We start from the raw sequence: 23775 nt of genomic DNA, 5'->3' as shown, positions 1-23775 counted from the left end.
CGACCCAATGCTTTTTGACCTAGTTGTTGTAGACCTAACAACCCACACCCGTTTAGCAGCCAGGAGAGGTTGTTATCAATGCGCGGTACTCACAAAACTACGACTGATGAGGAATGAGGCCCTATGTACTAAGTCTTGGAGAAAGATAAAGTGGATGGAGAAAAAGCACCAACCAATTACTGTCATATTACAGGCTCTGTCTGACATCAAAGTGCTAAAATTAGCATTTTTATTCTACAATAACAAGAGGAACCATAGGGTGCAGTGCAGGTATTAGCAGCAGTGTGCGTATAATGCATTTACCACACCCCATACCACGGCCAGCCCTGCTGTAACTTATATAGCCCGGATCTCTGCATAAGAGAGCCATGGGCCAGGCTGCAATGGCAATGACATAGCGCCTGTCCTTAGCTGCTGGAGTCAAATATTGGGGATATAGAGATTCATGTCATTTCCAGCCCAGCCAATAGGAAACAGAGCATGTGCAACACACACCCGTCATCCCCCAGCTACCCCACCTGTACCCGCTCCAACCTCTCCGCAACCATCCAACGCCCAGACCTGCAAAATGACGGCAGCGGTAGCACCCGGGCAGCACCTGCGCTGCGCAGCAACCTCCCGACCCGAACAGCACCTGCGCATGCGCAGCACAACCCCAGCAGCACCGCCAGCTCGCGCACACCCGGCCGCCGCCCCGGGGCTTGTGGGCCTAGTGATAGCGCCTCTTGATGGGGCGGGGCTTGGGGACCAGGTTAGTGATAGCGCGGCGCGCCTCTGTCTTGTCTTGATGGCAGACAGTCTTGGTTTGGCCGGGTCTCTATGTGGGGAATGATGTCTCTGGGTCCCTCAGTGTCGCTCCTGCGGCTCCTATAGTTGTGCCCCCCCCCCCCCCCCTTTTCACATTGCAAATCAAGGTGCCACGGGGCCATTTTAAGTGCTGTCACTGTTTCCCAAATTTCTCTGCCTCCTGCAGGAGCTGTTTTGGTTGGGGCGCCGCTACCTACTGTGCAGCACGGATTTTTGCAGGTAGAGATAGCCACTGTTGCTATCAAAATAGTTTATGCTGGACATCGATGGTTCTCCCCCATCGTTGGCAAAACTATTCTACACCGGCCATAAACCATCGATAATCGATGGCCATATCTAGTATTGGGCGGGATGCTCTAACATCTGCTGGCCAAATTTCCTCCGCCGGCTACTCCATCGATGCTAATCGCATATGCTCTAACATATGCGATTAGTAAAGGACAGTTCGTGCGATAAGAGCTTTCCTGTGCAATGCAGCGCAGTCCCTGGACTTCCAGGTCTGAGACCAGGGAGTCCCTCTGCACATGACGGCGCTGGCCGCAGGGCATGCTGGGAGATATCCGGGTTGGATCCCATACTGAGCACTGCGGAGAGAAGCCCATAGGCTTCTACAGGGTATTGCCAGCAAAACCTGGCGATACCCTCCACAGCGCTGACCAGGCATGCGGGGATTAGAGCATCTCCCCCATTATCTGTACAATCTTGCCTTTCCAGGTAGGCCATCGCTTGCGGCCCCCCCAGGGGCCAGTGGCAGCCAATTTCCCGATTACTGGGATTGTGCATTAGCCGGCTTTGCCAGTTTCTATATTTCCCATTTTTCCCCTGTACTTGCCAGGGTTAGTTCCTGCTAGGCAAGGGGTCCAACCCACGTGGTCCTTTAACTTGCCACACAGCGTGTTACCCATGTCCACTTCTGCAGGGCTTTATTCTATTGAGTTCCTCCCAGGCCAGGTCCAGCAGATTCTATACTGGCAGTACCCTTATGCTCCCACGTATTAGGCTATGGCCCACGATTATGTGTTCAGTCTCCCTGGTCACCGGCCTATGGCGTTTTGGGTGGACAATCCTACAGGGTTCCCCTCACGCCCACCATGTTATCCTACCAACCTGTTTGTTCTGTCCCTACTTTGCCATCTGGCCCACCTCCCCCCGCTGCTTGTATGGGAATGCCATCTCTTCTTTCCAAACCCCTTACGAGCCCTGTGGGATTGAGCAGTGTGTCACCTGCTGTTTTTTAGGAGATTTCAGTTGATGTGCATTCCTGTAGCAATGAGGTGCAGTTGAAGCCACAGAGGATTCGGCTGTCGGGAGAGGTCAGGACTGGCGTATACAGTGTCGCAGAGGAAAAGGATTTCCGTGGTGGCCACTGCTGGTGAAGAGGTTCCGGGACCTTCTGGATCTGGTGAGCATGCAGTATATTTTGCTTCTTATTGTCTTCCATTTTCTCTTTCTGATAGTAATTCTTCAGGATCTTCCGGACGCCCGCGTATGTCGGCTAGACTTATTGCGCTCAGCTTGCATAGGGCGGACAGGGGCTAGGGGCGTGGCTTCTGCTGCACTTGATCTGCCATTGTGTATCATATTGTTGTTGAGTACTTATGCATGGTTTCCCACTCCTGTATGGTGTATGGTGCTGGTCACCCTGCCATAGACTCGCACTTCTACTGCGAGAGGTAGACCTGTAGATGCACCCGTGGTGTCCGGAAGTGGCGAGTCGGGCCTTTTCTCCCATTAAGGTTTCTGAGTTAGTTGCATGGAGAGTTTTTATACCCCGACAGAGCAGTGTCTCAGTTCTTGTTAGATGGATTCGTTTTTTGTTTAGTTTTGCCTATTTCTGATTCAATGTGTGTTTCCGCGCAGGTGGCTTTGAAATCGGCTCTTCGCTATTCAATCTTTTGACAGGGCCTTGCAGTGGGTTAGAGATGCGGGAAGCACGGCTCTCATTGGCTAAGCTCAACATTAAGTCTGCCTTTCACTTTCTCCTGATGCGCCCTGATTTTCTCCGTTTCTCAGTTTTTTGTGTAGATTAATGCTTGCGCATGGGGGTTTTCAGTCTCTTGTTCCTACTTTAAATAATTCAGCGATTTTTGCATTGTCGCATTCAAACCTCCTCTGGCTGCACAGGTGTTGCTCACTATTAGGCGTTTTTTCTCTTTGTAGGCCAATGAGATTTGAGTGCCAGTTTGTGAAGAGTGCAGTTTGTCAAGAGGTGTTGTATACAGCTCGTAGTTTTGTTTGAGGTCATGGATGTTCCAGTTGCCATGATGAGACCTGGGGTGAAATGTAATAGAATGAGAGAATCAGAAAGTGAGAGATTTGGTGAGAAATCTCCAGGTTTTTTTAAAGCGGCAATCATTTACACTGCAAAATCAAACTGGTTTTGCAGTGTAAATGATTGCCGCTTTAAAAAAACTGGAGATATCTTACCAAATCTCTCACTTTCTGAATCTCTCATTCTATTAAATTTCACCCCAGGGGTCTTGTTTATTCCTTAATTATTCAGGGATTGGGTTCAATATTTTGGATATTGTATTTTCGTATTTCTGAATATTTTTATATTTGAATGAGGTGTCTTGCATTTATGTTGTACAAACACATAAAACACATGAAATACACACAAATATATTTTATTTGTGCATGAAACAAGGTTTTAGAACATGAAACAAAGTTTGTGTCCTATCTCAGGCACTGAATTCAAGCAATCATTTTCTGGCACATATTTAGCACCAGTTACATATCATGACCCCAGTAGTGCCAGTTACAGATTACCCCAGTAGTGCCAGTTACATATCATGTCCCCAGTAGGGTTAGTTACATATCATGTCCTCAGTAGGGGTAGTTACAGATGGGTCAGGTCCCATCTTTGCAGGGGATGGCGCTGGCGTCGCCAGCCGCCATCCCCCGCCAGCGCCATGGTGATGGTGAGAAGGGGACGCGCGCACGAGAGGCGCGCGCGTCCCCTTCCGACGGCGCTTCGATCCGTTCCCCCGGGTCCCCGCCGGCTTGCCGGCGGTAACCCGGGGTCCCCGCCGCCTGCCCGCACCCCCCCTAACCCCCCCTAACCCTGTCCGTCTCCCTGAGGCGGAGACGGACAGGGTTTCCGTCGCGCTAGCGACGGAGACTGAGACGCGCGTGCGCGTGAGACGCACGTGCGTCTCAGTCTCCTCGCTGGCGAGGCTGCTGGCGGGTCGCCAGCGCGTACGTTCTGGCGACCCGCCAGCAAGGATGAGTACAGTAACATACTGTACATATCATGTCCCCAGTAGTGCCAGTTACATATCATGACCCCAGTAGTGCCAGATACAGATTACCCCAGTAGTGCCATTTACAGATTACCCCAGTAGTGCCAGTTACATATCATGTCCCCTGTAGTGCCAGTTACATATCATAGAAACATAGAATTTGACGGCAGATAAGAACCATTTGGCCCATCTAGTCTTCTCCTTTTTTATCATGTCCCCAGTAGTGCCAGTTACATATCATGTCCCCAGTAGTGCCAGTTACATATCATGTCCCAAGTAGTGCCAGTTACATATCATGTCCCCAGTAGTGCCAGTTACATATCATGTCCCCGGTAGTGCCAGTTACATATCATGTCCCAAGTAGTGCCAGTTACATATCATGCCCCCAGTAATGCCAGTTACATATCATGCCCCCAGTAGTGTCAGTTACAGATGTCCCCAGTAGTGCCAGTTACATATCATGCCCCCAGTAGTGTCAGTTACAGATGTCCCCAGTATGATTTTAGCTTAAAAAAGTACATTCTGAAAATTATGGTTTTTGGAATAATTTGGATAATGGATATATGGATAAGGTATACTCAACCTGTAATATAGTATTATTGTTTATTCATACATTTCTTTGTTTTCACTGTATCACAATACTTCGCTGGATTTGATGTTATTTTATGATGGACTAATAAAAGTGTTTTTTCTTGTTTTTCTAGACCTCTATTACCAGAAATTGCTGTACAGTTACATAGATACAATCCAATGAGTGCCCATAAAAGGAATAATGGGCCAAATGTAAAAGGGTCAGAGTTTCAGAAAATGAAAGATTTTGGGAGAGTTTTACCATTTTTTTTAAAGCAGCAATCAATTACACTGCAAAACCAGGTTGATTTTGCCATGTAATTGACTGCTACTTTAAAAAAAATGGGAAAACTCTCCTAAATCTCTCACTTTCTGAAACTCTCACCCTATTACATTTGGCCCATGGTGTTTATTTCCCGCTTGTTCCTTTATTCCTGGGTGCACCTAACAAGGGCCCTTATTCTGGTCGGTGCGGATATATCCGCGTGCGTTCGTGCCGCCGATGTTTTGTGTCTGCGCATGTGCAGAGGCGTCTCTGTGCATGTGCGAGCGGGGCGTACGGCCAAATCCCGCATGATATGTGAACACTCCGAACAGGGGGTGGAGAGGGGCGTGAAGGGCTATTTGGGCTCATTACCATATGCATACGCCCCGCGTTTCATGGGCGTTCCCATGCAAACGCTGGGCGTACGTATGGTAATGTGGCCGTGACGCACGTGTAGGGGGCGGACATATGACATCGCCGGTTGTCAGCTGCCCGCCCAGATCCCTGCTTTTGCACGGAGAAATGCCCGTGTGGTCTGAGGTTGTGGGAGCTGGTGGACCACTCGGTCCTGCATTCGATGGTCTGCGACCATCGAATGATGGGGGAGGTTCCCTTAGATGGAGGAGGCGTATTCCGTGAAAAATACACGTGCGGTCCGTTCGGCCAGCTTCTTACCGCGTACGGACGGAGTTGGCGATCCGTATGGAAGGCGGGGTTTCGCACGCACGGTCCTGGCCGCATAATCGGATCCGGCCGCACCGATCAGAATAAGGGCCTTTATCTCAATTATAAATACATATCTATAATTTCTTTTAGTTTCACTATGATTGTAATACTTGGAACAGGGAATGGATGATTGGTACATTCTTTTCTCTAACAGTAATTTGTATCTGTGGCAGAATCGATAAAATATCTACAGAAAAAAATGGGGAACTACTTTACATAACCTATTATAAGGGCCCATATATCAATGCTCAATGTGTATGATAAACTGTGCTCCAGGCAATCATCTCCCAACTGTCATTAAAAAAAAAGCATTACAGTTAGGAGATGGTTGTCTGGAGCATCGTACATCTAATGCATGGAGTTTCAAATCGTATCTATAGCTGGGCCCCATTAAATCAGCCAGTAGTGCTCCTCTGTGACATCACTGACATAGTAGTGACATAGTAGTGGACATTGGCTCATTCCTATTGTGGATACTGGACTTTGAGCACACATTGCTGTAGCTTGGAGAATCAAAATGGAAAAGGGTAGAACTGGTGACAAAACATCTAAGAGCATCAAAGAGCTACCCGCTGGAGGAGACAGGAGGTGTGATAGCCTTCCCGAAAAAAGTCATGACGGAGGCAGAGGAGGCGCAAAGAGGAGCAGAATTGGATGTGCTGATGGGAGCACAAGAGGCTTAAAGAGAGGGAGAGATGAATGTAATGATGGAAATCCTCTTTGTGATCCAGCAAAAAGGAGGAAGACAAAGGCTGATAATGTAGTCAAATGTCTTCAGAAGGTGACAAACCCTGGTGAGACACCCAGCAAGGGCAGCTCCCACATGGACAGGCCTGAAGCAAAACCTCCAGGCAAAAGACATCTGGAGAGGGACACTAACCTGGAGCAATCCAGAAAAAAAGCTAAGCTTGAGAATACAACAGCCAAACCTATGGGAAGGAATCTTCCATTGGTTGCATCTAAGTACCACTACCACCAAGTCATCGGCAAAGGTACTTTCGGGAGGGTGATGCTGGCCACCCCACCACGCAGCAGCACCCCAGTAGCGGTAAAAATTATTCTCAAGAACAAAATAGAAAGCGTGATCAGAGAGAGACGCATACTGCAGCAAGTTTCTGGTAAACCCTACCTATGCGACCTCTATGCAGCATTCCAGAACAGCAAATATGCTTTCCTAGTGATGGAACACCTAAGTGGTGGGACTCTAGAAGAGCAAATAAGCCGTAAGGGCGCTCTGGACCATACCACTACTTTACTCTCTACTGCTGAGATTGTGTGCGGGATGGAATTTTTACATGACCTGGGAATATTCCACCGAGACCTGAAGTTGAACAATATCATCATCGACAGAAGGGGGCACATCAGAATCTGTGATTTTGGTCTGGCAGCAGAACATATGTTCTCTGAAACAACAATAACTGGACTAACAGGAACGCTGCGCTACCTGGCACCAGAAATAGTGGCCAAACAACCATATGGTGTTTCAGCAGACTGGTGGGCTTTCGGAGTCATACTTTACAGACTATTAACAGGCAGGTATCCATTCAATGGATATACAAGAGAAGCCATAATGGCATCAATATTGAAGGCTGAACCCTACTATCCAAAAGAGTTGAGCACTGATGCTATACACATCTTGCGCGAATTGTTCAACAAGGATTGGTTCACTCGCTTCGGATGGCTTGGAGACATACGCCAACACCCATTTTATGCCGGCATTTCCTGGGAGGAAGTAGAAAACCAGACAATCTCTCCACCATTCAAGCCACAGAAAAGGCAGCAGTCCAGCTATGTAGACCAGTCTACTGCCCATTCTTTTTTGGATCCCCCAGGACATAACATCTCTCCAGAAGATATCATTCCTGGATTTTCATTTATATGCTCACAGTGGTCCTTGTAACCAGACTACAGTACCATCCTCTGCTCCATCATTGTAGGACCATACCAAACTTGCCAACCATTCACAGTGGCCTCATCATTATTGAGCTCTTCTGGACAAATTCTCACCATGATCAGCTTTTGCCCATGGGAACAGAGGTGTTGGTCCTATCTAACAGGCCCATGTATGTATATTTATTACTTTGTACAGTTCTTACTACTGTTTATTGTCTTGCTTTTTGTCTCCTGAACTTGTTTTATATTATGTTTTGGTGACAAATTGCCCTGTTGTCAGGACAATGCTATACTTTGCTATAACTTTATTTAATTCCTGCTCTTCTGGGATCAGTTTTATTTGTACGGTTTGGTTTGGTTTCATTGTGAGCTATTTGTACTATGTGATGGACCTTTCGGGTCCTAGACAACTGAATTATATTGCTTTAGGTCATTTGGGTAAGCGCAGATATCTTGCCAAGACTAACACAGGTGCAGATATACAACCTCTATGTCATCCCGACTGTCATCAAATCCGTCCTCTCCCACTCCTCTGCCTGGTATTACCTGGGAATTATCAGTGATGTGTGCTTCATTTCTATGCAATCTAGTCAGATCGCTTAGAAATGGGGCTTAAATCACCCCGTGTGTATACCCCATAAGATTTGGGTGCGGTGTGGTCAAACTGAAATCTAAATTTCAGTGCTAAAAATAAAGTTGTCTAACATTTGTGGGCTGCATGCAAAAGTAGCCAGTATTGACCCTGCGCAGAAACGAAATAACTCGCCCAAATCTAACTCTCCCTGCACATGTTACATTTACATCTGCCCCACCTGCAGTGCAGTATTGATTTGTCCATTTGAGCAAAAAAGCAGCTGTGCAAGTATGTCTAAATCCTCTATGACCCTGCTGGCTTATACTTATTGCTGTGTGTTGTGTGTATATATATATATATATATATATATAGAGGTATGGGGGGTGGCGGCACTCAGCAAAAATGACACATGAGACGGTTTTGGTGGACCGACGTTTCAAAGCCCGCAGGCTTTTTTATCAAGGTGCTGTAGGTGAGAACAGTTCTCACCTACAGCACCTTGATAAAAAAGCCTGCGGGCTTTGAAACGTCGGTCCACCAAAACCGTCTCATGTGTCATTTTTGCTGAGTGCCGCCACCCCCCATACCTCCATACTACGTGGGACCAGCTTCCCTCTCTGGAAGGCACCAGCGCTTTGTACTTCTATATCAAGTGAGTCCTGGAGTGCCACCTACAGCACATATATATATATATATATATATATATATATATATATATATCAGCACTCACCAGTCTTCTCATGAAAGTATAAATCCAGGGTTTAATCCAATCCCTGACGCATGATAGCGTGACTTCCGGTTAGATGGAACGCATGCCATGTAAGGTGTGCTAGAAGCCGGGTTTATGGAACAGCGTTGTGCCTATTTTTAAACTGTAAGTAATATATGACGATTGTGATTTATGTATGGACATATTGTTTGCCTTTGGTGATACACACACGATGTTTAATAGATTTAATAAGGGTTTTTGCCATGATAGGATGCTGATTAGTGGGTGGGACCGTCTGGTCCTTAAATACTGGTGCCTGTTGATAGGGATTTATCTGTCTTGTCCTGCACGAGGAGGTCATGAGTAAGGCCACGTTCCGTGGTCGAAACGTCGACCTGACCCTTGTTTGAATTGCTGTTTCCTGATATGGAATAAAAATCCATCTATTTACCTGTTAATATTCAAAAGCCCTGGTGAGTGCCGTTTTTTCAAATTGGATATATATATATACGCTTGATGACGTCTAAAATGTAAAAATATATGATCAGGGAGCATGTGTGGAGGAGATGTGAATATTATTATCAGTACGGACAGAAAAAAGAAAAGTGTGTGTGCAAGAGAAGGAGATTACAGCAGTGGTTCCCAAACTGTGTGCCTAGGCACCCTGGGGTGCCTCAGGACACTTGCAGGGGTGCCTTGGGTTGGTGGACCAGGATCAATTCATATTATTTATGGTCAATCATAATTAGTGTTCCCTCTAGAAATTGTGCCGGGCAGGGCGCCGGGGGGCGGGCCAGGGCAGCCGACGGCACACTTGTGGGCGGTCCCGGACGCCGACGTCACTAAAGTGGGCGGGCCCGCCAACGTCACTAAAGTGGGCGGGCCGGGCCGCCGGCGTCACTAAAGTGGCCGGGCCTGGCCGCGCTGAAGATCCTGGGGGAAGGTGCCTTGATGCCGGGGAAGCGCCGGGCATCGCCGTCTAAGGCGGCGCTGGGCTTCCCCGTGCAAGGAGTCGGGCAGGCACCAGGCTGTTTTAGCGGGGCGCTGCTAGAGGGGCATGGCGCATTTTGCCCTTTAAAAAATGGGCAGGGCGCAGCGCCCCGCTAAAACAGCCTAGCGGTAACACTAATAATATATGTGGACAAACAGAAACAAATCCTGCCCCTCACCAGATAACTGTAACATATTTATTATATGTCACAGTTGCACTTAATTTAATATTTTTTTTTTCTGAATTTCTCGATAAGAAGCATTTGGCCTAGGGGTGCCTTGAAAATATTTTGATACTCTAGGGTGCCGTGATTCAAAAAAGTTTGGGAAACCCTGGATTAAAGGATTGCGGGGTCCGGCGGCACTCTCAGGATTTGACAGTAAAGGATCAGACAGAGACTTTCTGCAGCATGGAAAAACGTACTGGAAAAAATAATTTTATATATATATAATTATTTTTCTCCAGTTCGTTTTCCACGCTTGCCATAATTTTATTTTACAGAGATATCATTGTATGTATAATGATGTTGTGTCATTTCTATACTGACCCTTTTCTTTGCTTTATGTGCCTTTCTTAGTTTCGATCTCATTCGAGCTCCGTCCCGATGAGGTGAAAACCTATGACATCAGTGACGGGCACCAGGGCCGGAAGCTGGTTGCAGCATACTGCCTCACTTCTTGTCTGCGTCATGGTGTGCTTTATACAGGTAAGATGTTTGTTCAGGTTTTCCTTATCCTGATGAAAGATTAATGTATCTGAAACATTGGCCTTGAAACTGCAGTGACTACAAGTTGATAGCGGTCACATGTTCAAATATTCTCTGTAAAGCGCTGCTGAATATGTGTGCGCTATATAAGAACTGTTAAATAAATAAAATAAATAATATATATTTTATTTATAGCATATAGCACAAGGTGGCACTCAAAAGTGGTGTATCCATATAGTAGATAAATAACACTTACCTCCCTTGATGGGGAAGGAAAGAACCAGCACTCACAGGTTAGAGGTACAAAAACGTTTGTATTTAGAAGCAAGGCATATCAAGCGTACAGCGGCTGACCCGACAGCCTTTTCAACTGCAAGACAGTTTTTGTCTATATGTGTAGAAAGATAGATAGTATGTGTGTGTTTTTCCATGCATGTTATAACTTTTATTTTACAGAGATAATATCACTTTTTATATATAATAATGTGGTATCACTTTTATACTGACCATGTCTTTCCTTTATGTGCATTTTTTAGTTTTAAGCTCATTACTTGGTACTATGACAGCACCGTGGTCCCGAGCTCCGTCCCGATGAGGTGCGAACCTATGATGTCAGTGACGGGCACCAGGGCCGGAAGCTGGTTGCAGCATACTGCCTCACTTCTTGTCTGCGTCATGGTGTGCTCTATACAGGTAAGATGTTTGTTCATGATTTCCTTATCCTGATGAAAGATTAATGTATCTGAAACGTAAAGACAGTACCTGTGTGCCCTCCCGGACCGCAGTAGCAGCAGCAGCTACTGTTACCGGCACCGGCGTCTGCGCTGCACTACAGCAAAGAAACTGATTACACTACAGCTCCCAGAAGCCCTTGCTGCCAGTAATTTTCAGCATTCTCTTTACATCAGCAGCAAGGGTATCTGGGAACTTTAGTCTATTTAGTTTCTTTCCTGTAGTGCACTGCAGACACCGGTGCCAGTAGCAGTGTGTGTGTGTGTGTTTGTGTGTGTGTGTGTGTATATAATATATATAAAATTTTATTTATTTATTAACAGTTTCTTATATAGCGCACACATAATCCGCAGCGCTTTACAGAGAATATTTGAACATTCACATCAGTCCCTGCCCCAGCGGAATTTACAATCTATATTCCCTACCACATGTACATGCACACACAGACAGACATTCTAGGGTTAATTTTGTTAGGCAATTGACCTGCCAGTATATTTTTGGACTGTGGGAGGAAACAAGAGTACCCGGAGGAAACCCACGCAAGCACAGGGAGAATATACAAACTCTGCACAGTTAGGGCCATGGTGCAAAATAACTTTATAATATGTGCATCAACAAATGCGCCAATGTTTCGGGGCTCCAACCGCCCCTTTGCCAGGCTGAATGCAAGAGGAAAACAAACTCTAAAACGTGCACTTACCAAAAAATTAAGGTGACTGTACAGCGTCCCCCGCAGCCTCCGTGACCCCTTGGCCGTAAGTGACTTAAGCCGGAAATGCGTCATGGGATTTCTGTGGCTGACTGCTGGAACGCATCAGCCGGACTTTGTGAACCGCAAGCGGTCACTGTGGTTACCACATGCATCTTGCTGTGGGCCGTGTTTACTGGACTATCGGTTTTGTGAATACTTTGGCTATTGTACCTGTTGTTCCATGGGGTACTGGCTTCGCCCTGGCTTCAGAGGCTGTGGGGGATTCTGTAAAACATAACAATACATGTAGAAAATACAGTGCAGTGGCAATATAATCAATTAGCTAATGCTGGGAAGATATGTTAAGATCCCCTATGAAAAGGGGGATGAGTCATGTGATTTACTAGTGATCATTGTTCATATAAAGAATTGTATAAAAACCATGCTGTGAACGATAGGTGTGTGGTGATTATACAGAGGCACTGCTCTAATTAAAAATGGGAACGGTACTGGTCAGAGTCTAATTAACAAAACCTATCTGCTATATAATATATGAATGATGTGTTTAAATCAATAGATAGCGTTTAGGCAGGGTTCGCAAAAACGCGCTATATCGCGTATTTTACCCGAAAACGGTCCCCGGGGACTCAGATTTTAAAACTAAAGGGGTCCCCGAGGACGCGCTGTACTAAACATGTGAGCCGCCGCTGTGAGCCAATCACAGCAGCGGCCGCGGGGACCCAATCAGATTTTTTTTGCAGTGCGGGAGGAAGCAGAATCTGGTCGTCACTAACCAGCACCAGCCCTGCCGGACTCCCCTTCTCCCCCTCCGTCATCACTAGCCAGCGCTGCCCGACTCCCCTTCTCCCCCTCCTGCATGAGCAGCGGCAGCGCTGCCCTCTACCCCTCTGTCCTCACTAACCAGCACCAGTGCTGCCCGACCCCCCTTCTCCCCCTCCTGCCTGAGCAGCGGCAGCGCTGCCCTCTACCCCTCTGTCCTCACTAACCAGCACCAGTGCTGCCCGACCCCCCTTCTCCCCCTCCTGCCTGAGCAGCGGCAGCGCTGCCCTCTACCCCTCTGTCCTCACTAACCAGCACCAGTGCTGCCCGACCCCCCTTCTCCCCCTCCTGCCTGAGCAGCGGCAGCGCTGCCCTCTACCCCTCTGTCCTCACTAACCAGCACCAGTGCTGCCCGACCCCCCTTCTCCCCCTCCTGCCTGAGCAGCGGCAGCGCTGCCCTCTACCCCTCTGTCCTCACTAACCAGCACCAGTGCTGCCCGACCCCCCTTCTCCCCCTCCTGCCTGAGCAGCGGCAGCGCTGCCCTCTACCCCTCTGTCCTCACTAACCAGCACCAGTGCTGCCCGACCCCCCTTCTCCCCCTCCTGCCTGAGCAGCGGCAGCGCTGCCCTCTACCCCTCTGTCCTCACTAACCAGCACCAGTGCTGCCCGACCCCCCTTCTCCCCCTCCTGCCTGAGCAGCGGCAGCGCTGCCCTCTACCCCCTGTCCTCACTAACCAGCACCAGTGCTGCCCGACTCCCCTTCTCCCCCTCCTGCCTGAGCAGCGTCAGCGCTGCCCTCTACCCCCTGTCCTCACTAACCAGCACCAGTGCTGCCCGACTCCCCTTCTCCCCCTCCTGCCTGAGCAGCGTCAGCGCTGCCCTCTCCCGCTCCTACTTCACTAACTAGCGCCAGCGCTGCCGGACTCCCCTTCTCCCCCTCCGCCCTCACTAACCAGCGCTGCCCGCTCCCTCATTTAAAGCTCTCAAGTCACATATACATACAATTAAAAAGGACAGCTGCAGGAGGCGCACAGACAGTGGTGGATTATACAAGTGTCCCCCCTCCCCTTGTATAATACGATGGGATCCAGGTCCAGGGCTGGTTAATTAACCTGGGGGCACAGGTGTGTAGGCATGGACTGGATGTGGAATCTGTGAGCAGGTCTGCAGTGGGGGGAGACAAATTTACTTTGGCTCCTAAACTTTTGTCCTGGCTCCTAGATTTTAGAAAGATTTGTCAAGCCCTGGGTTACCGAGTCACTGTGCGTCCCCCTCCCGCCATGTAAGTTCATTCCACTGCTGAGAGGGGGGGACAGGATGGGATGCAGATGTAACAGCCGCTCTCAGCAGAGTAGATGAGCAGGCTGTCAGGGTGGTGGGGGACTGGATGTGGCTAAAGCAACTCAGAGCAGGGTGTCAGCTATTCCAGCCACATCCAGTCCCCCGCCGCGCTGATAGCCCGCTCACCTACTCTGCTGAGCAGCATGTCGACATGTTTTCCAGCCTTTGGGAAACGACACCCCTCCCCGTGGCAACAAGCAAAAAATGCCCCCCCTCCACTGTGGCAACGAACCTAAAATGCCTCCGCACCTCATGGGGCAACCAGCATAAAATGCCCCCTCCCCTGTGGCAACCAGCATAAAATGCCCCCCCCCCCCCCCCCCCCCAGCATATAACCCCTGCAAGGAGCATAAAACGCCTAGCAACAAGCATGTAAGTAAGCAGCACTTATTTTGCTATAATAAATACTGTAAATAAAAATCACTGTACTATAATGTGTACTGGGCATTACGTGTGTACTTTAATGCGTACTGGGCATAACGGTGTGTGCAATAATGTGTACTGGGCATAACGGTGTGTGCTATAATGTGTACTGGGCATAACGGTGTTTGCTATAATGTGTACTGGGCATAACAGTGTTTGCTATAATGTGTACTGGGCATAACGGTGTGGGCTGTAATGTTTACTGGGCATAACGGTGTGGGCTGTAATGTGTACTGGGCATAACGGTGTGGGCTGTAATGTGTACTGGGCATAACGGTGTGTGCTATAATGTGTACTGGGCATAACGGTGTGTGCTATAATGTGTACTGGGCATAACGGTGTGTGCTATAATGTGTACTGGGCATAACGGTGTGTGCTATAATGTGTACTGGGCATAACGGTGTGTGCTATAATGTGTACTGGGCATTGCGGTGTGTGCTATAATGTGTACTGAGCATAGCGGTGTGTGCTATAATGTGTACTGGGCATAACGGTGTGTGCTATAATGTGTACTGGGCATTACTGTGTGTGCTGTAATGTGTACTGGGCATTACGGTGTGTGCTGTAACGTGTACTGGGCATTACGGTGTGTGCTGTAACGTGTACTGGGCATTACGGTGTGTGCTGTAATGTGTACTGGGCATTACGGTGTGTGCTGTAATGTGTACTGGGCATTACGGTGTGTGCTGTAATGTGTACTGGGCATTACGGTGTGTGCTGTAATGTGTACTGGGCATTACTGTATGTGCTGTAATGTGTACTACTATGTGACCACACCACTTCCCCCCCAAAAACATGCCCTAAAATTTTAGCGCGCGCCTGCGGCGCGCAGTGTCCCTGTTTTCATGTTTATATTGTTTCCAGTATATATGTATCTTTATGCGAGTGTGCCAATTGATACTTCCCCCCGTCCCACATGAGCCATGCTGGGGAGAAGGGGAGAGGAGGCTTTATTCCGTTGGGACCCAGAAAAGGTCCGGTAGGACCCCAATTTTTAGAAGTGAAGGGTCCCCGGGACCCACTTTTTTGGGTGGTTTTCGCGAACACTGTTTAGGAGAAGCATTGCATGTGGATCCTCAATACTATGTATGGATATCTAGAGTTCTTGACCTCTAGATGGACTTAAACTCGCCCTAGATTTTTTTTCTATGTGAGAGAAACTGCAGACATTGTGCCCACGTTAATTATGTACATTGTACAGTTGGAATCATGAGAATAGGGAGATCCTGCGTGCAGACAATTTTTGGAGGTGCTGTGGGGTGGTTAATGGGTTCTCTGCAGAAATCAAAATGCCCAAACTCACATCATTGGATCTGGCTATAAAAAGACTGAAAGGGGAAGTCTGTCATTGAGCCCATGCGGCTTATCCACCTTGAGCCGGTGTATCCAAGTGGCCTCTAGTTTCAGAAGTTTGTCATCACGATCCCCTCTACGTAGGGATGGGGGGACATGGTATTAATATATGTTTGAGATACATGAGTTTTTGTTTCTGAATGGAAAAGTGTTTGGCCACTGGTTGATCGTTGTCCTTCCTTGCACTGTAATGCCTGGTGTATTGCAGACCTGTAAAGGGCCATTCGCTCCCTCACTGTCTAAGGTTACATGGGCATATTATTACGTACACCAATTTAGAGTGTGTCTTATTTTGAACTTATGGGAATCTGTGGGGTGTCTGAACGTATTGCCTACTATCATGTTCTTACAGGTAGTGCATTTTAAGCTTTTGTGGGGTATTCTATGTGAGGGTCACGGCAGTCGAGCTTTCTCGACTGCCGTGACCGAGTCCCGTTCTCGGTCAGCTCGACCGAGAACATGAGGGCAGGATTCAATGTCCCACCAGCATCAGGACGAGAAGGATGCATGGCCACGAGTTGCAGCTGGGAAGAAGCTTGCTGCATTTGTTACATCTGCCCCACCTGCAGGGCAGCATGGTTTTGTCTATTTGAGAAAAAAGCAGCTTTGTGATCATGTCTGAATAACCCCCTATGAAGCTGCTAGCTTATACTTATTCCTATGTCACTCGCTCTATATATATATATATATATATATATATACATACATATATATATATATATATATATATATATATATATATATATGGGGTGTAGGAGACAGCACTCTAAAGATTTGTACAATAACTAGATAATAGCAATAATGAATGCCAAAACACAAAAGTCTATGCCCAGTGTGGCACTGACTTGGGGACAGATTCTCTAAGCTTCAAAAGTGATAAAATGGAGAGTGATAAACAACCAGCCAATCAGCTCCTGTCTGTCATTTTTCAAACACAGTCTGTGACATGGCAGACAGGAGCTGATTGGCTGGCTGTTTATCACTCTTCATTTTATCACTTTTGAAGCTTAGAGAATCTGGCCCTAGGTGTTTTGGCATTCATTATTGCTATTTTCTACTTATTGTGGACGGTTATTGTGGACGTTGGTGGGTGGAAACTGACATGTCTCAGTAGCGTGTTCCTGTCCGTGGGTTTGGTAAACAGACTCTTGCTGATCTGTCCCTTATGCAGTTTGATGGCAATGTCCAAATAATGGATTTCAGATTTGCTGTGCGTAAAAGTGAACTTAATGGGGCTGTTTGATACATTGTGTGCCACAATTAGCTCTTCCAGCTCCTCCACTGGTCCAGACCACCATAACAGCAAATCATCTATGTAACGATAATATAAGAAAATGTGCCCCGTGACCATGGGATTGGTGTAAAAAAGATCACGTTCTATTTCCCACATATATGTGTTGGCGAATGTCGGTGCCACCGCTGATCCCATGGCACATCCTGTGATTTGCTGGAAGAACTCACCGCTATAGAGGAAATAATTCTGTTCTAACGTGATTCTTAGTAACTCCAGCAAAAACTCTATGTCTGCGCCCACATATTTATCATTACCCATGTTGTTTGATCTGATGGAGGGGACGTGAGCGTCGAAACGTCATTAAAGTTTGCACGGTTTTTCACCATTTCTACTGGCTCATATCAAGTCTGTGAGTGCCGCCCGCCTCAGTTGCTATATATATATATATATATATATATATATATAAAATTATTTTTCTTTCTCCAATAGGTTTTTCCATGCTTGCCATCATTTTATCTTACATAGATAATATCACTTTTTAAATATACTAATGTGGTATCACTTTTATACTGACCCTGTATTTCCTTTATGTGCATTTTTTAGTTTTGATCCCACTAATTAGTACTATGACAACGCCCCGTTGGTCCCGAGCTCCGTCCCGATGAGGTGTGAACCTATGACGTCAGTGACGGGCACCTGGGCCAGAAGCTGGTTGCAGCATACTGCCTCACTTCTTGTCTGCGTCATGTTGTGCTCTATACAGGTAAGATGTTTGTTCATGTTTTCCTTATGAAAGATTTCCCAGATGAAAAATTAATGTATCTGAAACCTAAAGTCAGTACCCGTGTGCCCTCCAGGACAGCAGCAGCAGCAGCTACCGTTACCGGCATCGGCGTCTGCGCTGCACTACAGCAAAGAGACTAATTACACTAGAGCTGCAAAGAGACTAATTACACTAGAGCTCCCAGCAGCCCTTGCTGCCTGTAGTTTTCAGCATTCTGTATACATCAGCAGCAAGGGCATCTGGGAACTTTAGTCTATATAGTTTTTTTCCTGTAGTGCACTGCAGACGGTAGCCATGTGTATGTATGTATATATATATATATATATATATATATATATATATATACATGCATACCTCAATAGCAAGTGATTCTGACATGACTCAGGGTAATAGAGGGAAATGCCAGAATTCACGGCTCTTTGGGCTTTGGGGAGGAGCTAAAATCATGTGATTCTCGTTTTTTTAACTCTGCCCCCTCCCTGAAGAGCTGCGAATTGCGGCTTTGTATGGCATGGGGTGGGGTTTGTTGATGTCACGTCGTCCCCAAATGTGCTGCCACTTCGTCTCCTCTCTGGGCTTCTGTAAATATAAAGTTGACTAACATTTATGGGTTACGTGCAAAAGTAGCCAGTATTTACCCTCCTGCACAGTAACATAACTCACCCAAATATCTCTCTCAAATAACTCGCAGCACTTGTTACATCTGCCCCACCTGCAGTGCAGCATGGTTTTATCCATTTGAGAAAAAAACAGCTTTGTGATCATGTCTTAATAGCCCCCTTTGATGCTGCTAGCTTATACTTATTCCTGTGTGCAGGGGTAACTAGATATTCGTAGGCCCCATAGCAAAAGCTTGTAAGGGCCCCCTATTTAGCAACTCATGGTGATAAATGTATGTAAAACATATTACTTGGACAGTAAAGATGGGCCCCCTTCAGCTCTGGGCCCCATAGCAGCTGCACCCCTTGCACCTATGGTAGTTACGCCCTTGCCTGTGTGTATCTCTCTCTATCTCTCTCTCTCTTTTTTTTCAATAGAGTAATTTTATTATTTTAAAGATAGGCATTTACATTTCAAAAAAGAATAATAAACAAAGACATCAAGAATAGTTATATTATGGATAATTCAATGTTATCATAACAATGAACAATATTACTGTAAAAAAAAAGAAAAAAAATATATAAATACACCCAACACAAAATTATTTATTTTTTTATTAAATACATAAATGTATGTATATACTCTCTCTCTCTCTTATTTATGTATGTATACGTGTCTATATATATATACTTTTATCAAGACTTTTTATCAAGGTGCAAGAGACGTCTCTTGCCTGTTTGTTAAACAAGGTCTCTTGCCTGTTTATTTCACACATTTTCACCGAGTGCCGCCGTCCACCAGACGCTATATATATATATATATTTTTATATATATATATATATATATATATATATATATAGCTTTGTGTTTGGTGGCACTCCCGCAATCCAAAAAATGCTGTGGGTGGCTTGTATCAGAGTAACCTGGTGCCCTCCGTGGCGCAGCAAACTGCTGCTGTAGTATACAATACAGGGGGGATGGCGGCACTCAGAGAAAGAATAGACCATGCTGTGGGTTGCTGACCAATGTTTCTGAGCCGTGGGCTCAGAAACGTTGGTCAGCAACCCACAGCGTGGTCTATTCTTTCTCTGTGTGCCGCCATCCCCCCTGTATTGTATATATATATATATATATATATATATATATATATATAAAATTTATTTTACTCCTGTGGGTTTTTCCATGCTTGTCATAACTTTTATTTGAGAGATATCACTTTATGTATAAGTTTGCTTTATGTGCCTTTTTTTAGTTTCGATCTCACTAACTGGAAATTATGACAATGCCACGGTCTTGAGCTCCGTCCCGATGAGGTGAAAACCTATGATGTCAGTGACGGGTGCCTGGTCGGAAGCTGGTTGCAGCATTGTCTGCGTCATGGTGTGCTCTATACAGGTAAGATGTTTGTTCATGTTCTCCCTATCCTGATGAAACATTAATGTATCTGAAACCTTGGCCTTCAAACTGCAGTAACTACAAGTTGATAGAGGTGGCCCTTAGAAGTCTGACAATGTGGGGGAGAGAAACTGTTTATCCAACAGCGCCCATTGTCAGAGACACAGTTCAGCGCGCGCAGGTTAATGTAGTACTTGTAGTGCACCAGATTAAGCAGTCTGTGCAAAAAATTAGCTTCAGAGAAAACCAAAACCCTGTAACTGTACTATGAGGCAGAGGGGTGATGAACCTGACTGTATACAAACCTATATAAATAGGGCACCTGGAGGGAAAAGTTGAGGCAAAACCCTTCTGCAACAAAGCAGGTCCAGCTTAGCGCGCAGTGGGAGAGGTTATGGGGAAGCAGCACACAGGAGGGGAGTCTACCCCTAAGTAACTTAGTAAGGGGGTGGGGGGCTCACCACCAGCTGCACCATCCCGCAGTATCGTACCTGTCCTAGGTGTTGCTGTTCCCAGGGCTCTGATCTGGTGTCCTCCTTCCTCAACTCCTGCAGCAGTCTTCTCCACGGGTCCTGAAGGTGCTGGGTCCTCCACGGTTGTCTGCTGCTTCTACCATGGCTCCTATCAGGTTGGGTGTCCTCCGGGATCCTCTCCTCCCCTGCACGGTTCCTGTCCTCAATGTTTCCCCTGTTCAATGCTCCCTTTTGCGCAGGCAGTACCGTGGGCAGCTCCGCACCACTTGGGGGGCTTCTCCAGGTGTCCAGAAAGGGGCGTGTTCAGGTGATGACACATCCTGAACACTCTAGAGCATTTTCATATCTCTCATTAAGTAGAATATCTCATACTCTATATTTTACTGCTATTTCTACAGCGGCTGCGGTTACAGATGGAGCCAGGTGGATGTCATGTACCCTGGGTTCCCTCCCTTGTCACCGAATCTGCCTTCTCACAGAGATACAGGTATTATGCAAATCATAAGGGGCAGTACTGGGAGGCAAGGTCTGAGATAGGGGTAGGAAATACTGGGGGTAGGGAGGGAGTAAAGGAATATTGCAGCTGGGGCCATGAGGTGGCTAGGGGCAGCATTACTGGGGTTATAAAGGGAGCAAGAGTATATAACAGCTGGGGCAGTACTGGGGGCAAGAAGGGGGTTAGGGGAAAGCTGTACTGGGGGAAGGGAGGGTGTAAGTGTTAATAGCAGCTGAGGCCAGTATGGGGGGCAAGGAGAGGGTGGGAGAAAGGCAGTCCTAGGGTAGGGAGGGTAAGTGCAGGCAGCAGATAGGGTAGTACTCGTGGGCAACGAGAGGGTTAGAGGCAGGCAGTATTGGGGTAGGGACAGGCCAAAAGAGGATAGCAGCTTGGAAAAAGAGGTGACACGCAGCAGATGAGGGCAGGGCCGGATTAAGCCTTCGGAGGGCCGGGTCGCTTTAGCACTTGTCATTACTGGCCGCAAACTGCATGCGAGATTATTACACTGTCAAAACACAGAGTATTGCCAGTATAAACGTGGTCAATGGGTAGGTGCAGGGGGGGGGGGGGGTAATATTATCCTGTGTTTGTCCCTCAGCACCTAACTCTGTAGGACTGTAGGAGACATCATAGGCTCAGCACTATCTTGTCCTCCTCCATGGGCCTGAGAAGCATGTAATCAGCTCCACCAATCAGAGCTCAGCACAAAACCTCTCAGCCTCTGCCCTCTAGTGAAAAGTGTCATGGGACTTAGTCAACTCCCAGTAATGCACTGCACACTTCCGCAGTCGGAGTGCCTTGGCTCCCGACGCTCAGCACCATTAATCATTGGCAGATAGGTGAAGCTGCAGCACTACCCCACTCCCATGCACAAAACCTTTAGCTAAAAAAATAATTATATAGATATATATATATTTTTTTTAAATACATGCCGACCACAGGGGGCCCCTATTTAGAGGGGGGCCCAAGGGTACTGACCCCCTGTGCCCACCCCTCCCCACCCCTTAATCCGGCCCTGGATGAGGGTAAGAGTAGATAGCAACTGCGGTGGTACTGGGGAGCAATGAGTGGGTTAGGGGCAAGCAGTACTTTGACTAGGGAGGGATCACAGAGAAAGACGCAGGTGTATGTATTGAAGCCATCATAGAGAAATATTGTATTGATTTTCCTGCAGGTAGAAACAGCAGAAGCTGCAGCAAGTGCCCATATGCACTATAACGCCGCCACCTCAGTGACAGCGGCTCATACGTTATACAGGTTGCATGTTGCATTTTGCATAGGAAATAAATGGATGAAAGAACATGGAGTCATGAGATTTTATTTCACTATAGTAACTTATAAAGGTGCGTGTTTTATTTATACAGCGATTTGTGGCTTTTCAGGAAGAGGCGGGGTTAAATTATGCAAATTGTATCATTTTAGCCCCGCCCTCATCTTAGACCTGCGTATCGTGGAGTTTGCTGCACTGGGAGTGGGGCTTGATGGCCTCAATATAAGTCCCCACACCCAAAGTTCAGCTGACAGTCTTCTCTCTGGGCTTCTCCTGGAGAGGAGACTGAAAAAGTAGGCAGGCATGGATTCCAAAAAGTGGGGGAAGCCCAAGAAAGTCCTGCAATCGTGAATGGAAGCGAATAACGGCCATTATTCTGGTTGACTCGCTTGGATGCAAATTCACATCCTTGCGAGTCACTCTAACCCCGCCTTGCGAATGGTTAGCCGGCGCCACCAATTCACACGCGGGATGCATTCGCAAGGCTTGCCAATCCCGGGAATCTCACGAATGAGCATGTTTCAATCTCGATTCCTGGGATTGAAAAAATGCTCTGGGATCAGCATCCCTAGTCTGGGGGTAGCAACCAGCCCGTTTAGTGGGAGTGCTAAGGAAAATGCAGGTATGCCCCAACAAACATTAATCATGTTGAGGAAAATGCTGGTGTGCCAAGCCGGTTTATGGGAGGGTGGGTGACGTAAGATCCAGCCCGGGTATGCCTGTTTTTATCGCAGCCACTGTGTAAGGGTGTTATTCTGTGTGCATTGCAGGGGGGCAGATGTAACATATGCAGAGAGAATTACATTTGGGTGAGTTATTTTGTTTCTGTGCAGGGTAAATACTGGCTGCTTTATTTTTACACTGCAATATAGATCTCACTTTGAAGTAAAACCCCACCCAAATCTAACTCTCTCTGCACAAGTTACATCTGCCCCACCTGCAGTGCACATGGGCCCTTATTCTGATTGAGTCGGATGGCTCCGAATGCGGACGGATGGCCGATGGTTGGTGTTTGCGCATGTGCGGAGGCGTATCTGCGCACCTCACACGTACGAACACTGCGTGAGTTCCGTACAGAAAATGATTGTACGGAACCATCCGATCAGGGGGGCAGAGGGGCGTGGAGGGCTGTTTGGGCTCGCTAACATATGCGTACGCCCCGCGTTTCCTGGGCGTGCCCATGAAAATGCTGGGCGTACGTATGGTAATGCACAGGGCCGGCCTTAGGCATAGGCAAACTAGGCAATTGCCAAGGGCATTTGGAATGCCTTGGGGCATCAGCAGCTTCTGCTGTTTAAAATGATATGCAGTATGCCTATAGTCTGTGTGTGAGTGAGGCTGTATCTGTGTATTCATGGAAATCACTGTAACATAGCATTTCGTATGCAGGTGCAGCCACAGTCGCACACAAAATATAGGCATGCTGTATATCATTTTAATCATCGGCAGCTCCTTGTGTGTGCTGGTCATAACAATGCAAATAAGACGAATTTTCAGCAAAAATGGCACCCAACGTTAGCAGAACTGGCCAGGAGCTGCATGGCCTATTGAGACAAGATGTATGAGGAAACATCTGTATCCAAGCAGAGGCAGAGGTCACAGTGTTAGCGGCTGTGCGAGTGCTGTCTGTGGTGGGTTGGTTGTGCAATAGTGTTCGGCATATGTAAGGGGCATTATGTATGCATTAATAATGTGCGACATATGTGTAACAGGCATTAT

At 47.1% G+C, this 23775-nt stretch overlaps 1 protein-coding gene and 1 long non-coding RNA gene across 3 annotated transcripts in view; one reads left to right on the top strand and one right to left on the bottom strand.

Annotated features, from left to right (window-relative positions):
- Positions 1-715, bottom strand: part of ZNF541 (zinc finger protein 541) — a 45864-nt gene extending 45149 nt beyond the window's left edge. For both annotated transcript variants that reach the window (XM_083159856.1, XM_083159857.1), the window contains exon 1: positions 562-715. In XM_083159856.1, coding sequence (XP_083015982.1) covers positions 562-642 — 81 coding nt within the window. In that variant the 5' untranslated portion in view covers positions 643-715. The remainder of the gene's footprint in view (positions 1-561) is intronic.
- Positions 511-22076, top strand: LOC146036080 (uncharacterized). Its single transcript, XR_014460772.1, has 8 exons — positions 511-751; positions 2046-2209; positions 10355-10483; positions 11020-11176; positions 17642-17801; positions 19675-19817; positions 20689-20777; positions 21961-22076. It is a non-coding gene; the product is annotated as an uncharacterized LOC146036080 (long non-coding RNA).
- The last annotated feature ends 1699 nt before the right edge of the window (positions 22077-23775 follow it).

The sequence above is a fragment of the Crinia signifera genome, chromosome 9 (genome assembly GCF_055691185.1).
Source record: "Crinia signifera chromosome 9, ASM5569118v1, whole genome shotgun sequence".
Lineage (NCBI taxonomy): Eukaryota > Metazoa > Chordata > Amphibia > Anura > Myobatrachidae > Crinia > Crinia signifera.
Note: the sequence above shows the minus strand (reverse complement) of the source record. Positions and strands in the feature narration are given on the sequence as shown.